The sequence below is a fragment of the Anabrus simplex genome, chromosome 2 (genome assembly GCF_040414725.1).
Source record: "Anabrus simplex isolate iqAnaSimp1 chromosome 2, ASM4041472v1, whole genome shotgun sequence".
Lineage (NCBI taxonomy): Eukaryota > Metazoa > Arthropoda > Insecta > Orthoptera > Tettigoniidae > Anabrus > Anabrus simplex.
In genome coordinates this window covers 827,470,751-827,489,478 of record NC_090266.1, presented here as the reverse complement: position 1 = coordinate 827,489,478, position 18,728 = coordinate 827,470,751, and the positions used below count along the sequence as shown (strand labels likewise).

The window sequence follows — 18,728 nt, the reverse complement described above, 5'->3', positions numbered from 1 at the left end:
GCAAACATCATTTGGTGGCTGTTTTCTTTGACTTAGAAAAGGCTTGTGACACCACATGGCAATATGGTATCCTTTCAGTCCTGCATCAGTGGAGATTCCGAGGTGACTTGCCGGTATTTATGCCGAATTTTTTGTCTCTCTGTCTATTCCGTGTCTGACTAGGGAGGGTATATTCGCAATACCACGCTCAAGAAAATGGAGTCCCACAGGAATTGGTTCTTAGTGTCACTCTGTTTGTGATTGCCACAAAGGACATTGTCAGTTGCTGGTTCAGCAGTAATACAGTCTACATGTGGACGATTTTGCTCTGCATTATATCTCGCACAATATGGCAGTCACAGAGCGACAATTACAGCAAACTATTAGGAGAGCGGAACAGTGGACTTTAGAACATGGCTTTCGGTTTTCAACCGCAAAGACCTCTGTTGTGCATTTTTGTCGGAAGCGCATTCACATGCATTCTGAACTTTATTTAGGAAATGTCGCTCTTTCCATAGTTGACACCGATTACTTGGGCTCCTTGTCGATTGCAAATTATTGTGGGAGTCACATGTGCAATGCACTAAGAAGTTTAATATCTTGAAGTTTCTTAGCAGCATTAATAGGGGGGCTGACTGCACGGTACTCCTACGATTTTATAGGGCACATATTTTATCCAGGTTAGACTGTGGCAGTGCAGCATATGGATTAGCAAGGCAAAGCGTCTTTGCGAAACTGAATAGCGTCCACCACAGCGGGGTTATGTTTGCGACGGGAACTTTTCGTACAAGCCCCATTGCTACCTGCTCGCTGAATCTGGTGTGCCATCTTTACACCTGAGGCGCCGGGAAATGCTTCTGTCCTATGCTGCAAATTTGCAACAGATGCAACTTCACCCAAGCTATCCTTGCATATACCACTATGGAAACTGTCGGCTGTAGGCTGCTTATCGTCAAGCAATGCAGCCGGTTGGAATACGCTTGGATGCAGTCACAGATTGTTTGATGTACCTTTGGTTCCCTGCCTTGTCAAACAACCAAGTGAGGTACCTTCGTGGATAATAAGACTACCTGAAATAATCCTGGATCTGCAACTTGGCCCGAAGGAAAACACGGGCCCTTCAGTTTATTGGAGGCTCTTCCTGTCCATTGTTGGCCGGTATCCAGGTTCAGTCATTGTCTACACGGATGGTTAGAGGGCAGAAACGAAGGTGGGCTGTGCGTTTGTTGTTGTTGCTCTCCTGGAAATCTGTAGTGTGTACACAGGAGAGCTCTATGCTATCCATGAAGTTCCACGGTACGCACTGTCCGATTGGCGCAGACACATTCTTCTGTGTACGGACTCCTTGAGCTCGCTACAGTCTATTGATACCTGTTTTCCTTGGCACCCTCTGGTGCAGTGTATCCAGGACCTGCTGGCCGGTTGTTCGGATGCCAGCACTGGATCGCTAAGTATGGCTTCTAAACATAAAGTAGATCGACGATTGTGTGGGTATTTCGACAGTTTTAGAAGCGGAGACTGATGATGAGATATGTTCTTTATCTGATGGTGATGAGTGGATTCATACTGATGAAGAGGACAGTGAAAGTGATCCTGAAAGTGAAAGTAAATTTTTTCCAGATGAACCAAGTGAGGCGGACGACGTTCAAAATGTAACTCATCCAGCTCACTTTGTTGCGCATGGTGCCCCAAGACCAAGGTTTGCTTTTACAGGTGTAAGTAAGGTAAATATAGACTTTAGTGACACGGCTTTTTGTGCAACACCTTGTTTCCGCCTATATCACACAGATAACAATCTACAGAACCTATAATAATCTGGATTCAGAACAACGTAAATAATGTTAGTAACCCATTTGGATTCATAACAATGTAAACAATGTACATAATGTTAGTATCCCATTATTGAAAAATATTAATTATTATTGTATTAGATAAAACTGTGTACACATTTATGAAGGAAATATTTAAATATCACAAAGTGGTAGAAAAAATACTCAGGGCAGGTTACGCATGTGGAGAATTTAGTACCCAGTTAAGGTTGATGTAATTGATCTTGCCATCAATATCGCAAAAGCTCAGAAGTTTTGCAGCACATCTAGCAAAACTCCCGGCATGGTAGTGTGCTGCAACATACCCGTTGAGAACCACTGGTGTGAGCTGTTATGTAAGGTGTGGTAATTGAATGAGTATACTATTATAAGCCATCAAAGATAGAATGCTAGGAAGGAGGATAGGAACAGAAAAAAGAGGGCAAACATAATGGCAGGATAGTAGGAGCAGAGGGAGGAACAAGATGGACTCCCATTAAACCCATCCCTTTTCTTCTATTTATCTGGTTTCTTCTCTTCTTACACATTCCATGTCAATGAAGAATTCTCGCAAATTGTCCCTTCAGAGTGTGGTTGCCCTTTTTCTTGGTGAAAGTGTAAACAGGAACCATAATGGGCTGGCTGCTTCTTCTGCCCACACTGTCCTGTCGTGTTCATTCTTATTAGAGTTCTGTCATATGGTCTTAAGGTGTGTGATCAGCATGGTGGCTCTCTGTTTATAGAGGTTCTTAGATTTGATTTCCAGCCTAGCTGAGGATTTTGGCCGCGTCTGGTTCACACCTCTGGATCGGGGACAGGGTGTTGGTTTTAACGCACTCCTCTTCATTTGCACACAATACACTGCACTGTTAAACCACCACAGAAACATGTAGCAGTTGAATACATTCGTCCATTTATGGTTAGAATCAGGAAGATATCCTGCCATAAAGCTGGGTGAAGTCGCCATGTGCTACAGATCGTACCCCCGACCCCATCAGTGTGCGTGTGTGTGTGTTTGTGGGGGGGGGGGCTTGAGGCAGAAGAAGAGTTCTCGTTCTCCTTCCTAGCATCCTGTTCTGTTATAATTTAAATGTGAGCAATTAAGTATTAAATCTGCATTTTTTACAAGTTCTTGTATATGTAAGTTATTCTAATATTTTAATCAGTAATTGTTCTCTTTATTATTTGGTTGGTCTGTTATAATTTGTATATCCTTAACACTTTCTCCAGCATGGTCCTCATGGCTATAATAGTCTTACTTGTTATTCCAATCTACGGGTTGACTGGTTTTCATATGGTACTTGTTTCTAGAGGTAGAACGACCAATGAACAAGTCACTGGAAAATTTAAAGGTGGCTACAATCCATTTTCCAGAGGATGTTCACGCAATTGCTGCTACATACTGTGCGGACCAATATATCCCAGGTTAGAATTTTGAAATTCTTTACTTTTATTGTAGTTGAAGTCGTGGTACACATGCATTATGTGAAAACTATTCTTGGGATCAATAAAATCTTTGTATCTATGTTGTAGTGCATAATTATGTTGTTATTCCAATTTTAGAAATATGACTTTACTAATGACAGTCCCTAGTTTGAATAGAAGAGGAAAGTAATTGACTGGTAATTTATCGGTGTAATACGCGGGTCGGGGCAAAAGTCATTGCAACTACTTTTTCTTGCAGATATGCGAGTGGATCACAAACTGCTATTTGTCATGTGGAAGCTATGCAAGCATAGGTGTGTATTCACAACAACAAAAGGCTCTGTGATTGCTGGTAGTAGCACAAAGCGATGTGAAATCAGTTATGTGGCAAGCGTCTTGCAAGATGGATGTAACTCTTGTTGAGCAGCGCACATACATAAAAATAGCCGTTCTTTAGGGGGAGAAATGTGAGAGAATGTCACAGAAGCCCTTGGGAATAATGCTATACTGTACGGTAGCATGGTGGGTATGAATGACTCAGCAAGGATGTGTTTCAACCAGTGATCAGAAACGCTCGGACAATTTGTCAGTGTGCGAAGCGACATGGCATGTGCTGTCATCGATCTGCTCCTGGAGGAAAACAGACGATGGATGCTACTGGAGTTAGAGAGGGCAAGTGGCATTGACATGTTGCCTCTCTGCGTACTGATGTTTGAGTTCCGGTTTGTATGCCTGGCCCAAAACTCATTGACTGCGATTATTCGTGACATGAAGTGATCACTGTCCTGTTGCCAGCATGCTAGGTGGACGGAGCATGTTGCATATGGCATACAGCGTTGAACTTCCCTCGGTGAATGCGGTACCCACCGTAATACAATTTTGCGCAGTTGCAGCTCTGTACACAATGTCCTGTGGATGATGCGTTTCTCGGCCAGTTGCCCTCTCTTAACTCTAGTAGCGTCCATCATCTGTCTTTCTCCAGGAGCTGCTCAATGATGGGACGTGCAACGTTGGTCTGCACACTTACAGGTCATCCCGGGTGTTGCTGATCACCACATATCCTTTCTGAAACTCTCCTACCCACCATGCTACTGTACGGTATGGGAGGGCATTATTTCCTTCGGCTTCTACTAATTTACTGTGACATTCTCTCACATTTCTCCCTTGAAGAAAAGCTATTTTTATGTATGCGCGCTGCTCAGCACGAGTTACTTACATCTCGCACAAGGCTCGCCACACAACTGATTTCACTGCGCTATCTGTGCTACTGCCAGCAATCACAGAGCTTCCGTTGTTGTAAATACACACTATGCCTGCGTAGCTTCCACGCGACAAATAGCAGTTTTTGATCCACTCACATTTCTGCAAAGAAAAAAAAAGAACAGTTGCGATGACTTTTGTCCCAACCCTCATATGTAGATACGAGGACGGTTTGTAAAGTTCTCGGAATCACCGCTAGGTGTCAGTGCTAGAGCAACAGGGTTCCCGCGCAATAATCGCACATCCTTTGTGAGTGAACACGTGGCGCGTCAGTGCTCTAGCTGCAGGAGTGTGGTAGTGACGACTCTTTTTTTTTTGTTCCCGCGTAGTGATTTGTGACAATGGAAAAACTGAGATTCGAGCAGTGATTAAATACTTTGTAAAGAAAGGTATGAAAGCAAAGGAAATTCATGCCGACTTTCAGAACACACTGGGGGACTCTGCTCCATTTTCAACTGTTGCCAAGTGGACCAGCGAGTTTAAATTTGGTTGGGAGAGCTTGCATTATGATCTGCGTAGTGGACGTTCAAAAAGTGTTACGACCCCAGAATTTATCGCAAAAGTGCATAAAATGGTCATGGAGGATCGTAGACTGAAAGTGCGGGAGATTGCTGAAGCTGTAGGGATGTATTCTGAACGGGTATATTATATTTTAACCAAAGAATTGGGTATGAAAAAATTATCCGCAAGATGGTCTCTTGACATTGGACAATAAATGCACCAGATTGGAAATGTCCGAACAAAATCTGGCCCGTTTTCAGTGCAACCAACAAGATTTTTTGCGCTGGTTTGTGACTACAGATGAAATTTGGGTCCATTACTATACCCCAGAGACAAAACAGCAGTCAAAGCAGTGGAAACATGCTGATTCACCACCACCAAAGAAAGCAAAGGCAGTGCGTTCGGCCGGAAAGGTCATGGCCTTAGTTTTCTGGTATGCAAAAGGCATTCTGCTGATAGATTATCTTCCTACTGGCCAAACAATTACGGGGCAATACTATGCAAACCTCCTAGACTAACTACAGGAAAAGATATGCAAAACAAGACCTGGTTTGGCAAGGAAAAAGGTCATCTTTCATCAGGACAACGCTCCGCTGCACAGAAGTGTTATTGCCATGGCAAAACTTCATGAACTGGTGTACGAATTGTTGCCACATCCACCTTATTCACCTGATTTAGCACTATCAGACTTTCATCTATTCCCCAAGCTGAAAATTTTCCTCGGTGGACAGAGATTTTCTCCAAGGGAAGAACTGACAGCCGAATTGGAGAGGTATTTTGCAGGCCTGGAGGAATCTCATTTTCGAGATGGGATCAAGGCATTGGAACATCGCTGGACCAAATGCATTAGTCTACAGGGAAACTGTTGAAAAATAAAAGCAGTTCCACCGAGGTAAGATACTTAATTCTAGTACATTCCGAGAACTTTTTCAAAGCACCTACGTATAACAGGAAAGCATGATGTGCATTAGATGTAAAGGTGCCTTTAAGGTAGTAGCATATCATACCCTGTAGAGTAGTCTTGCTAATGTTGAGCTTTACATCCTGCTGGCAAACAGCATACAACTGGACAGGCAGACAGTCAGTGTGTGTGTTTCAGCCACAGTGTTGCTGTGGTTATGTCACAGGCCATGAAGTTCTTCCAGTCGGTCTCTGTCATTGCGACGATACCAAAGTTCAAACTACGAAAGAAAAGAGGGCCTTGACGAATCCAACTGCAGGGGCAGTGGGAATATTTTTAATTTATTTTTTATTATGGATTAGAAGACCATGCAAAATGCGTACCATATGTGGGCAGTCTGTTGTATTAAAAATGTACATTGTAGAACACACTACAGAATGAAACTTGTTCATTCACAAGAGACTGTTATAGGGAATGATTGAACAAAAATGGTTGAATATAAATATTAAATACAATTTTCAGAAGCTCATTGAAGAGGGAAAGTCACAAAACACTAGAACACTGTGCAAAATGAAGCATAAAACTTTTCAAATTATGTATTACTTTTTACTGAACAATAGGAATTTTACTTCATGTAATTTCCATCTAAGAAATTGTAAATCATAGCTTGTGTGCTTTAACACCTTGTTTTTGTACAGTCCTCTCAGAATAAGAAAAAGAAAAAAAATGGAAAGAGCACAGGTCTTGTTTTTACAGAAATAAATATTTCTTCATTTACTTGGAAGTGTAATATAAATATGGATATCGTGATTTGCTGGATGCTCTCGAGGAACCTGGGAACACTTGTTCTTCGCACTCATTACAGCTTTCAGATGTTTTCTCATTTAATATGCTGCTGTACAATGAACTTCCATTCCCCACTCACATTAACACTGTATGTACAAAATAAAACATGCCCAGCTGTTGAAAACAAGTCTTTTCCAAATTCATTCACTACCTGAATTCAAAATGTTTTTCGGGTGGTTTCACTTTTGGCATTTTTCTTATGCGGAATTACTTGGGAGGATAATCCTATACTTATGCGGAAAGTTATATAACTGTTCTTTCCCATCCCTTCTCGTTTCAAGTTGTTCTTGGACTTGAGGTACGTGGGGGTGAATGACTGGCTGTAGGGGTGTATTCCTTGTACTTGACACATTAGGAAATACTTTTCCTAATTATCAGAATTTCGTATTATGTTCCTACAAATATCTGGGAAACACAAGACTCACAGGTATAAATTCTTTCCTTACCCTTTCTTAGTCACCAACAATTGCTCATCAGTTTGCTTGGTCATGAAATATATTTAGCAAATTTAACCAAATGTAAGAAAAGTATATTTTATTTATGTGGTCATTTGTGGACTAATATTAGTCTGACAATAAAGAATAAATAAACAAATTTTAAAAACATTTTAAAATGATCTACAAATTCTTCAAAATGAAGAATTGGCCTAAAATATTCTTGCAAGTTGAATTCCGACTGATCACCCGCTGTGGGTGGGGACGAAGACTAAGAATACACCCACGTGTCCCCTGCCTGTCGTAACAGGCAAGTAAAAGGGACAACCAAGAGATGATTGAATTAGAACGAGTGAAACTACTTGTGATAAGTACAGTCACGCGGGAAACAGGATGAGTCACCTTTACTTGCGAGTAGTACCAACAGAATAGGTTTGTGATTAGCAGCAGCAGAGAGTGGTTCACTGTGGGTTTACAGTACCTGTAATTAGTACCGCAGGTCTCGGCGTTGCCTGTGATTAGTACCACTATATGAGTGACACTGGGTGTGTGTTGCCTGTGATTAGTACCTACTATGTGAGGAACACCACGGAATAGTTCCGGTCCCTGTGATTAATAGACCGAGGTGAGGAACACCACGGGTTTGCGCTGCATATGAGTGGCGCCATTGTGTGACAAACACCGTAGGTCTGCATTACCTGTGCGACGTACATTACTTATGAGTGAGTTGTACCATAATTTGTGGAACACTGTGAATTTGTGTTACTTTTAATTAGTACTGCTACATGAGAAATACCACGGTTCTACTTTACTAGTAATCAATACAATTATGAGGGGCCTTTGACCTGGATTTTGGACCCCTTTAGACAACAAGCATCATCGATTCCAGATTGTGCTTTGGAAGCAGTCCCTTGGTCAGTAATATAGTTCCTGGAAAGGTGAGGCATTGCGGGTCAGATCCATTGATTGTTTTAAGTTCATAATCATTGTTCATAGTCTTTTTGAATTCTAGTCAGTGGATCGATTTTGGAATTATTTTTAACTTTCAGTATTGTGAGTTTGATCTGCTGGTTATTTTAAATTAATATTCATATTCATCTATTCATTCTTCACCTTCACGTTTTTAATTCTGGTCATAGGATGAATTTTGGACTTTTAAATTGTCATTACATTTCGTCTTATTTCGTAACCTTAGGGGCCGATGACTTAGATGTTTGGCCCCTTCAAACAACAAGCATCAATAATGACTGATCATCTCAGATCATCAAAAAGTGCAAAATAATGTAAAATTAAAAAATATTATTATAGTTTGTTATATCACAGAATTAATTTCTGTACTACTGAGGAACGTCCTAATGCGAAGGGGGGGATAAAAGGTGACATCCTGAATTTTGTGAGTTATGGATGAACTTCCTCATCCACGCAGTCATTCGTACGATTCTATCGTAGCTTGAAAAATGTCATAGTGACAAGAAAACTCTATTTTGAAAGAAGTTGTGTATACCTTATTTTATTTTGAAAGTAAACATCAAAAAGTTAAAGTACATTGCTGAAGGACAGGTCATAGTTTTCATTTTGATTTTGTTCTATTTGATTTTGTAAAATATGTTCATTTGTCTTGCCTTGAAAAATTGACTGTGGAAAAAGAAGAATCTTTTAGTGTCTTAATTTGGTTATTGTGTAAAATTTTTGTTTTTGAAATTACAGTGTAATTAACATTTAAGGTAATAACTTCTGTGGCTGGGTGTAGCTGCACGTGCTTGTGCTGGTAAGATGATTCTAGTGATTTCTTGTTGCATCAGAAAGAAAGTTTCTTGAAGCTGTGAATATATTTTCTCATCAAAAATTTCTGTGCCCTCATTGGCTAAAATAACGGGACTTCTAATTGGCGAATGTAAGAACAGCAGGTGCGCTAATTGCTTGTATCTTGATTGCCCCATTTCCGGGCTCCTGGTGACCTGGTCGGGGCCAAGCTTGTGTCCGTTGTCTTTGAATTCTGACCAGCGATGGGAGTAGTAGTCTCCTCCATCTGATGAGACCTCCGGTCCACCGAAGTGAGCACTATTTGTTTCATATTTTGGATTTTAACCTTTTAATGAAGATTCTTATTTTAATCATCATTCCGCGCCGGAGTTTGACCGCGGTACCTTCGATTCACCAATTTTAGCTTCAAATGACTTAGTCCTCGCAGCTAGTCATAACCCTTTGTTTTGGGGGCATTCCCCCTTTCTTTGGATTTGTGTAATTAATATGTAAATTTTAATTTGGTTCTGTGTAATGAAAATGAAAACCTGCAACCTGTTTTCCAGTCATTGACTGGGTCAGGGATGTAATGAATCAATTATATATAGTATACCCTTTAGGGCTTAACTAAATGGATAAATTACAGAAAAAATGGTGGGCTTGATAACTTACCTACTTACCTGCCCAAAAAAATGCACCGAACTAGCAGTCAAATAGAGCACGTGTCTGCTCCTTGCGACGAGAGTGTAGATAGGACAGGTATACGACGGTATTATTAGCATAAATGAGGAACCACTTAAAATTCAGACCATTTAATTGACGATAGCTCAGTCAATTATTTAATCAAAATCAATGACAACATTATTTACAGCCTGATGCACTCATGGTCCAGAAAATGCCAAGAATGGCTTACATTATAAATTTGAGTGACGATGTAAATATGTTTTGATGGATGTGAGCTAAGTGAACCGGTCCTCAGTGTACAACACCATTGGACCTAAAACATGAATTATAGTACTAGGATTAGTAATGTTATTCAGAAAATAAATTTAATACTGAAATTCCCTTGCATGAAAATAAAACAAAGTTAAAACCCAACCAAAAGGGCACAGAATTTGCTTGTGGGTGTGGTTCCACTGAGATGGATGAGTGTTGAACTCACGGCCCCTGTGTAATCCTCACGGTTACCAGACAATCTGACGATCAAACATAAAATCAAATAATACACAAGAATATCACCCATTTTGTACACACAGATATTGACAGACGGAGAAAACCTTTGTCACATAAATAAGGAAAGGAAAAAAAACAAAATACTGCATGCAACTTTAAAGATGGTCGGTCACCCCACTGGGGTGAAGTAGCTGTGTCAACGACCTACCAAGTGGTAGGAGGAGAGCTCTCAGACGAGCAAAAAAAATTGTAAACAACCTCGTGTCCTGACCTAGTCTCCACCACCTTCTTCCCTCGATACCAGACAAGGGTTCTCTCTTCCGTCTTACCACGACGAACATTTGTGCTCCTACACACCTTCATTCAACAAGCAAGGAATCAATTCTCTTTCTAAATATCAGGCTCAATTATCGGACTGCTTCTTAAGTCTAATTCATTTAATCAAAGTACCATCACGTACTATTAACTCACAGAAACACAGCACGACTCGCATATGGTGCAACATCTTGCCCTCAAGACCCAGGGTCGAGTCTAGTGCTTGGTAGTGTGAAACTCTGTCAGAAATCTTGATAACATTACTTACGTGGTATCAGTCTCCTCAACAGACCCCAAATCGTAGTGAAAACATGCAGATAAACCATGTGCGTGCATCATGCAGATTTAACACTAATTTAACCTCTCTATCCTTCCCGACGTCTGAGAATGACAAGCTTTCCTTTTGATGATTCTTATTTACAGCAAAATTATGTTACTATGCATACGGAATAATCTGATATAACACTAAAAGGAAACAATTCTAAGTCATTCCTAACTCCCTTATCACCTGTAAAATACTATAACAAACTGTACAAGTCTCAAGATGATTAACTATATGCCTCAAGGGCTTTAATAACTTCAAAATTATCTTATTAAATGGCCTGATGGACTCACACGACATGATCTTAATCTTAAACAATTGCCTGAAGGGTGCCGGTAGCATCTCAAGTATATTACCATACTTGCCAAAGGGCTTAACTAACTCGTATTTACATAACTAATCACTAATTCTCTGCGTAACTGTCACTAATCCTACCACATGCTAACAATCTTGGTTCACTTAGCTCATTTTAGGTGACCCTCTGCTCTCTCCATCGAGACCTGGTTATACATGATGAAAACGTTGTCCGTGGTTGATCCTCTCGTACTGATTTCCGCAGGTAGGTCCATCGTAGGCATCTTCCTGATGCTCGGCTTGAAGTTCACGTACACAAGCTCTGGAATGAAATACTCAGTTATTTAACCGTACAGCACAATCGTCACTCCTACTCCGTTCCTTGGGCGTAACAGATAGGTTACAAGTTTGGTGAAGTTAAAGTCATAGTTTATATTACTGTGAAACCATGCACGGATGTGTGTGCAAGCCTACTTTACTGAATATGAGTTCGTAGCCTTATTTGTTGAGCTAAATTATTATTTTAACTCAACCACACATGTGCATCAGTCCAAAACAACCTGAATAATTTCAGTTCGTAGTTCAAATCCTATTATCGATCAGCATCTTGCTGTAAGCCTACCCGTGCTGCTTCTGTGAAAAAGTCTATACAGATGGCAAAGTTTATGGTCGAACTATTATGGATACATGACCGCACCATGATAAAATCCAAATCTAACCTCACGATAAAACCGTTATTCGAATCACTTCGTCTCTGAATAAAGTTAGCGTGACCGCTCAAATGTAATCACAGTCTTTGCTCAAACAAAGGTTTATGGCGCAATAATCAAGACAGACAAAGATACATGCGACGCGCACTGACAGTGATCTTACAGTTGAATGAGATGCTTCCCTCAAAATCTCCCAGTTCTTATAGGGTGCAGAAACCGAAGCCAAGCTTGGGGATCTACAGTGATACACACTTGACTATGGTATGTGGCTACTTCACTGCTTCCCACAGTGGTCGTTTTAATGTAGAATTATCAAATTTGTTATATATTAATGGCATTAGACATGCCATAATGTTCATAAAATTCTGGGGATTATATTCGTCCATTTATCTCCCTGAAAAACCCTCAGGGAGAAGAGATATCTCTCGATTCCCGTGACGCGTTAAATGCTGTTAAGGTGGTAGAGGACTCCCCCTAACAAATTTCACATATCTCTGTCCTGCTTCTTACTGATCTTCTGTCCCAGATGCACACAGCCACGCCCAAGCTTCTGAGTTCTATTCGGCTTCACGCCCATATGCTTGGCGCCTATTGCACAATATTACAATTGCATTAAATATCACAAATCTAGTCATGAACAGTATTGTTCAATAGGCTGTTAGTACGATCACAAAGTGATTTATTAATGACTGATAGATGTGATGAAATGACAATGGAGAGTGTTGCTGGAATGAAAGATGACAGGGAAAACCAGAGTACCCGGATGAAAACCTGTCCCACCTCCACTTTGTCTAGCACAAATCTCACTTGGAGTGACCGGGATTTGAACCACGGTATCCAGCGGTGAGAGGCCGACGCTCTGCCGTCTGAGCCACGAGGCTCTACTTGGTTCTGTGTAATAAATATGTAAATTTAATTTCCTCCGGGATTGCCCCAGTAGTCCAGTTTCATTTCAACGTATTCCCTTTTCTGAGATGCAACAGCTGTCATCTGTAGAATGCTGGAACCATGTGATGTCATAGACAATCTAGAGAATTTAGAGAGTATCATCTTCTAGATGACCGGCTATGGTAGACAAGACCATCCTGGCTCTACGGTCACAATCAGGGTGGCCTATCGGCAAAATGAAGAAAACGTCTGATCTCAGTGATGTACCAGAACAATGGAAGCCAGCTATTTTCTTACATGTCTGGTATCTTTTTGAAGACATAAGTTCAACCCGTTTCTTCCTGGTTACAGCTGTTGAGACTTGTAGCTTTCATAAATATCTCAGGCTCCCTCAGTCAAAGAGACAGAAGATCTGACTGTAGTTGAAATCCAAGAGGCATCACAAATGATCATCCGTACTGCCCAAGGACGAGTGTATGACAAGAAACTTCACAACATACAAGAGTCTTCCTTGCTACCAGTTGAAAGCAACTGTGGCGGCTTGACTCATGGACCAACTGGCATCCTACAGGGTAGAAACAACTGACTGTTTTTGAACTGTGAATTTGACTATGGGGGTCCACTTAACATTAAATGGGGAAATTGTCTACTAATGCATTCTTGGCTGCTCTATGTAGAATTACATCTCTTTGGGGCATCTGCCAGAACATATTTAGTGACAATGGAACAACATTTGTGGGAGCGAGAAATGAGCTTTGGAAAAAAAGAATGATAAAATGGGCAGAAGATTGCTATATAACCTACTCTCTGTACACCAGTCAGGATTCAGGAAAGTAATGAGAACCACAGACAATATATATGTATAATTAAAACAATAATTGATAAATACCATACATAAAAGAAAAGGTGGTAGATTGTATGTTATATAAATCTTTTGATTCGGTCAGCAGATGAGCTGTCGCTGCGAGGCTGGCTAGAATTTTTTTGCTAGGGGCTTTACGTCGCACCGACACAGATAGGTCTTATGGCGACGATGGGATAGGAAAGGCCTAGGAGTTGGAAGGAAGCGGCCGTGGCCTTAATTAAGGTACAGCCCCAGCATTTGCCTGGTGTGAAAATGGGAAACCACGGAAAACCATCTTCAGGGCTGCCGATAGTGGGATTCGAACCTACTATCTCCCGGATGCAAGCTCACAGCCGCACGCCTCTACGCGCACGGCCAACTCGCCCGGTGCTGGCTAGAATAGGGCTGTCAAAATGATTAAGGCTATAGAAGATCCGTATGCAGAAGTCATATGCACAATTAAAGTAATGGAAGACTTACTGGACGGAGAGATTCATTCAAATATTGGACTTAAGCAGGAATGTAAGTTATCACCAATATTTTTCATACTCTTCATTAATGATATTTTGGATAATGAAGGGAAGGAGGATAGGACGAGCCCATGTCTGAATAATAGGGAAATTCCTGGCCTGGTTTTTGCAGACGACATCCTTCTATCTTTGACATCAGTCAGTGTACAAAAAAGTATCAAGAAAGCTGCTGAATATTGCAGGAAATGGAATTTGAAAATTAACATACACTGACTGACAGTGGCAATGCAACACCAAGGAGGAGTGGTTCGAAAGGGATGAAAGTTGGGGAAAAAACAGAGACGGCACGGACGAATAATTGATGTTTATTTCAAACCGATATGCAGGTTACACAATGCGCACGGCATCGACTCAGTAGGATGTAGGACCACCGCGAGCGGCGATGCATGCAGAAACACGTCAAGGTACAGAGTCAATAAGAGTGCGGATGGTGTCCTGAGGGATGGTTCTCCATTCTCTGTCAACCATTTGCCACAGTTGGTCGTCCGTACGAGGCTGGGGCAGAGTTTGCAAACGGCGTCCAATGAGATCCCACACGTGTTCGATTGGTGAGAGATCCGGAGAGTACGCTGGCCACGGAAGCATCTGTACACCTCGTAGAGCCTGTTGGGAGATGCGAGCAGTGTGTGGGCGGGCATTATCCTGCTGAAACAGAGCGTTGGGCAGCCCCTGAAGGTACGGGAGTGCCACCGGCCGCAGCACATGCTGCACGTAGCGGTGGGCATTTAACGTGCCTTGAATACGCACTAGAGGTGACGTGGAATCATACGCAATAGCGCCCCAAACCATGATGCCGCGTTGTCTAGCGGTAGGGCGCTCCAAAGTTACTGCCGGATTTGACCTTTCTCCACGCCGACACCACACTCGTCTGCGGTGACTATCACTGACACAACAGAAGCGTGACTCATCGGAGAACACGACGTTCCGCCATTCCCTCATCCAAGTCGCTCTAGCCCGGCACCATGCCAGGCGTGCACGTCTATGCTGTGGAGTCAATGGTAGTCTTCTGAGCGGACGCCGGGAGTGCAGGCCTCCTTCAACCAATCGACGGGAAATTGTTCTGGTCGATATTGGAACAGCCACATGCTGAAGAATGGCGGTTGACGTGGCGTGCGGGGCTGAAACCGCTTGGCGGCGGATGCGCCGATCCTCGCGTGCTGACGTCACTCGGGCTGCGCCTGGACCCCTCGCACGTGCCACATGTCCCTGCGCCAACCATCTTCGCCACAGGCGCTGCACCGTGGACACATCCCTATGGGTATCGGCTGCGATTTGACGAAGCGACCAACCTGCCCTTCTCAGCCCGATCACCATACCCCTCGTAAAGTCGTCTGTCTGCTGGAAATGCCTCCGTTGATGGCGGCCTGGCATTCTTAGCTATACACGTGTCCTGTGGCACACGACAACACGTTCTACAATGACTGTCGGCTGAGAAATCACGGTACGAAGTGGGCCATTCGCCAACGCCGCGTCCCATTTATCGTTCGCTACGTGCGCAGCACAGCGGCGCATTTCACATCATGAGCATACCTCAGTGACGTCAGTCTACCCTGCAATTGGCATAAAGTTCTGACCACTCCTTCTTGGTGTTGCATTTGCTCTGTCAGTGTAAAAAAAGTAATGGTTTGTAAACAAGGAAATAAATTAAAGAAAAACAAAAGGTGATGGTTAGAAGGCATAGAACTTGAAGTGGTCAATAAAATATAATACTTAGGTATAATAACATCAAATGGGATCTGTAATCAACAAATAAGGTAGCTAAAATGAAATGTTTGGCCACACTATCTAGCACGGCATATTTTGAAAGGAAGATGCCAAATACTGAATGTAAACTACATAAAAATATTTTAAATGCTCAGGTGCATTCTATGGGGTATCGTATTCTATGAACAGGACAGGCTGAGGACTTGGGTTCGAATATCAGATTGACCTTGATATAAATCACTTTCTGACACCATTAAATTCTTACTCTAATTTATTTAAACAGACTATCAATATACCCTTCCAGTAATATTACATTACACCTGTAATTATTCTCTTCTCAATATTATTTTTAAATAACCAGTTTATCAGTTTCTGACTTCTTTGGAAAATACACACACTTTTATGATTCAGTATATAACATTTATAAATACCCTTCAATCTTTAGTCTCTTAACTAGTTCATGCTTATCTCGGGTTTTAAAGCTTCTTTCTTCTTGCTTCTTTCTTGAATCCTCGTGGTGTTCCTCTGGATCTTCCCTGACGGTTTCAGGACTCAAACACAGAACTCTAAGGTGAATACTAACTGAAACTACAGTCTCCTTCGAACACTCAGTGAGTTCTCTAAGTACTGTCTCTGTACTTTACCCTGTGGGACACTGCTAACCAGTTCTACTGCTTGACAGTCTTAATTGCTGCCTAATTTGAGTAACTTCTTCTACTGCTGTCTTCACTAACTGATGGCAGGCTCAACTACTGCCTGATCTAACTCCATATACTACTACCTTCACTGACTTTATTGTACAGAGTCTGTTCTCTGCTAAGTGATCCAGTGTCCGTCCCTTCCCAAGAGAATGTTCCTTTCCAATGTTAACAGAATAACTGCCTGAATGACACCAGAATTACGACCAACAGAATGACTACAGAATCACACAGAATGGCCAAGAAAGACAGAATGACCTAGAGGCTCCCTTGTCACTCCCCTTTATCACTTCTCTGAGCTTCTGAAACAAATCCTCCCCTACTACCATGCTCCCTCACATCACTGATCTGTTAGATTCGTATTGGTTACTTCAAGTGTGGTCCCACCCGTCTCATGGATGTACTGTACATGTGACTGGTGACCTTCCCAAGATTCCTTCTGGAAAGAATTATTGCACCACAGCATGTGTTCTTATTTTTACAGGGCACCTTACTACATGACTAACAACTGGTTTGTTTTTCCTGGTCCAACCACTAAAAGCTTCTAACTATGACCTTCTAGTCTGTTTACTTGTTTCTCTGACCAATATTCTGATTGCACAAGTTTGCCTCATTTTCAGCTCACTGAAATGTTCCAAGTTGAGACTAGCTTTAAGAAATGCTTTTAATTATAATTGTAATTGTGCACTTATTCACTGCACTGATATTCTATTACACTTAATCATTCACTTCCACTGTTTTTTTTCTGTATCTTCCCTTTATATATTACACTTAAACTACTCATGATTATTAGGGATTTCTGACTGGGAGGTCATGGATCGAATCTCGTTCGATGCGCTCGCCCCATAATTTCCACGGAAGGACATGTTGCGAATCGGTCCTCGCGACAGGGGCAGAAATATGGGTTATTGGAAAGAACTAGATGTAATTAGTAATAAATTTTGCAAAATAATGGTTCTACCAGAATGTAGAGCTAATAGCAGAGTCAGATATTATGCAAAGATGTAAGTATACAAGCTGATATAGCTGGAAAGGTAATAAAATCCTGATTGAGATTAAGAAGGGGAAACGGGAGGGAAATATTGAAATTGGCAAACCAACACCAGATGAAACATTTAGCTGTTGATTACTGGCTAATGAAAGTTAAAAGGATGCCTCATAGAATTGGAATGGGAGAATACTGGGATAAAGAAATTTAGAACAATGATAAAAAGTGGTGCAAGAAAATAACAATTAGAGTGAAAGATATTGAGAAGCAAATGATTACGGCAGAATGTAAAACTATAAGGATGCTACCTGAGTTGTGTGAAATGATCCAAAATAATTGTCAGTTAAGAAAGAAAGGCTTCCAAACAGGGAAGTAAGTGGTATGGTATGGTGGCTAATGTGGCTATATAAGAAAAAGGGTCAGAGAGAGGAACACGACGCAAACGGTTGTTTACTTTATGGGGAAATAATGGAAGTGGTGCATCTGTTGAGAGTTTGTAGGGAGACTGATGCAGTCAGAGCGAAACATCTAGAAAGACTAGAAAGAGAAATTCTACACAATTGTTAAATAAAGAATGGATTGCATGGGGAAGAACTGCAAATTTCTTTTGTGCTTTAAAAAGTTGTGGCAATAGGAAATAAGAAAAAATAAGACAGGCATTAATGAAAATACGGAAGGATAAGAGGCATGTTTGTCCTAGAATATGTAACACTGTATTACATCTAGGACAGAAAGAAAAAAGAGGAGTGATAACTTGGGTGAACGGATATGATTACTAGTAGATAACATTCATTCATTCACTCACGAAACTCTCTACCCAGTTGCTTTATATCCGTGACTGGGAGAAAGGACTTTTGTACCTTTAAAAAAAAATTAATGCATGCACGAACTGTCCATTCGTTCATACCTTAATGAATGCTCTCTCCATGGTTGGTGGCTATCTGTGACTGGGAGAGAAGAGTGTGTATTCATTCATGCGTACATTAATATAATTCAGTCATGAAATCACCCTTTCATCAATTCATGCAGTCATCCGTTCATTCATTTCATTCATAATGCATGTTGTAGTTGTAGGATAACTCTGTAAAGACTTGACTCAAAAGTAAACAGTAAATCATCTTATGAAAGGTGAGGTACTTGTTGTTCTAGACTATAAAACACTGTTAGGGTTGGACAAAAATAAATAAATTTAAAAAACTGCAGTTTAGAAATTGGGTGTAGATAGCTAATAGGTTTAATTGTAATGTTTTATATACACCCCTTGTCAGAAAAGTTCCGGGTCACATGTTGTATTTCTGAGGTTGCAATGTGATCAAAGGAACAAATGTTGGTTTTATGTTGTCTGGTATGTGTATGTTCTGAGAT

At 41.3% G+C, this 18,728-nt stretch overlaps 1 protein-coding gene across 4 annotated transcripts in view; it reads left to right on the top strand.

Annotated features, from left to right (window-relative positions):
• The window catches only part of Zdhhc8 (zinc finger DHHC-type containing 8), a 297,113-nt gene that overhangs the window by 146,694 nt on the left and 131,691 nt on the right, over nucleotides 1-18,728 (top strand). For all 4 annotated transcript variants that reach the window (XM_067141524.2, XM_068226294.1, XM_068226293.1 and 1 more), the window contains one exon: nucleotides 3,018-3,212. In XM_067141524.2, the coding sequence (XP_066997625.1) occupies nucleotides 3,018-3,212 (195 nt within the window). The remainder of the gene's footprint in view (nucleotides 1-3,017; nucleotides 3,213-18,728) is intronic.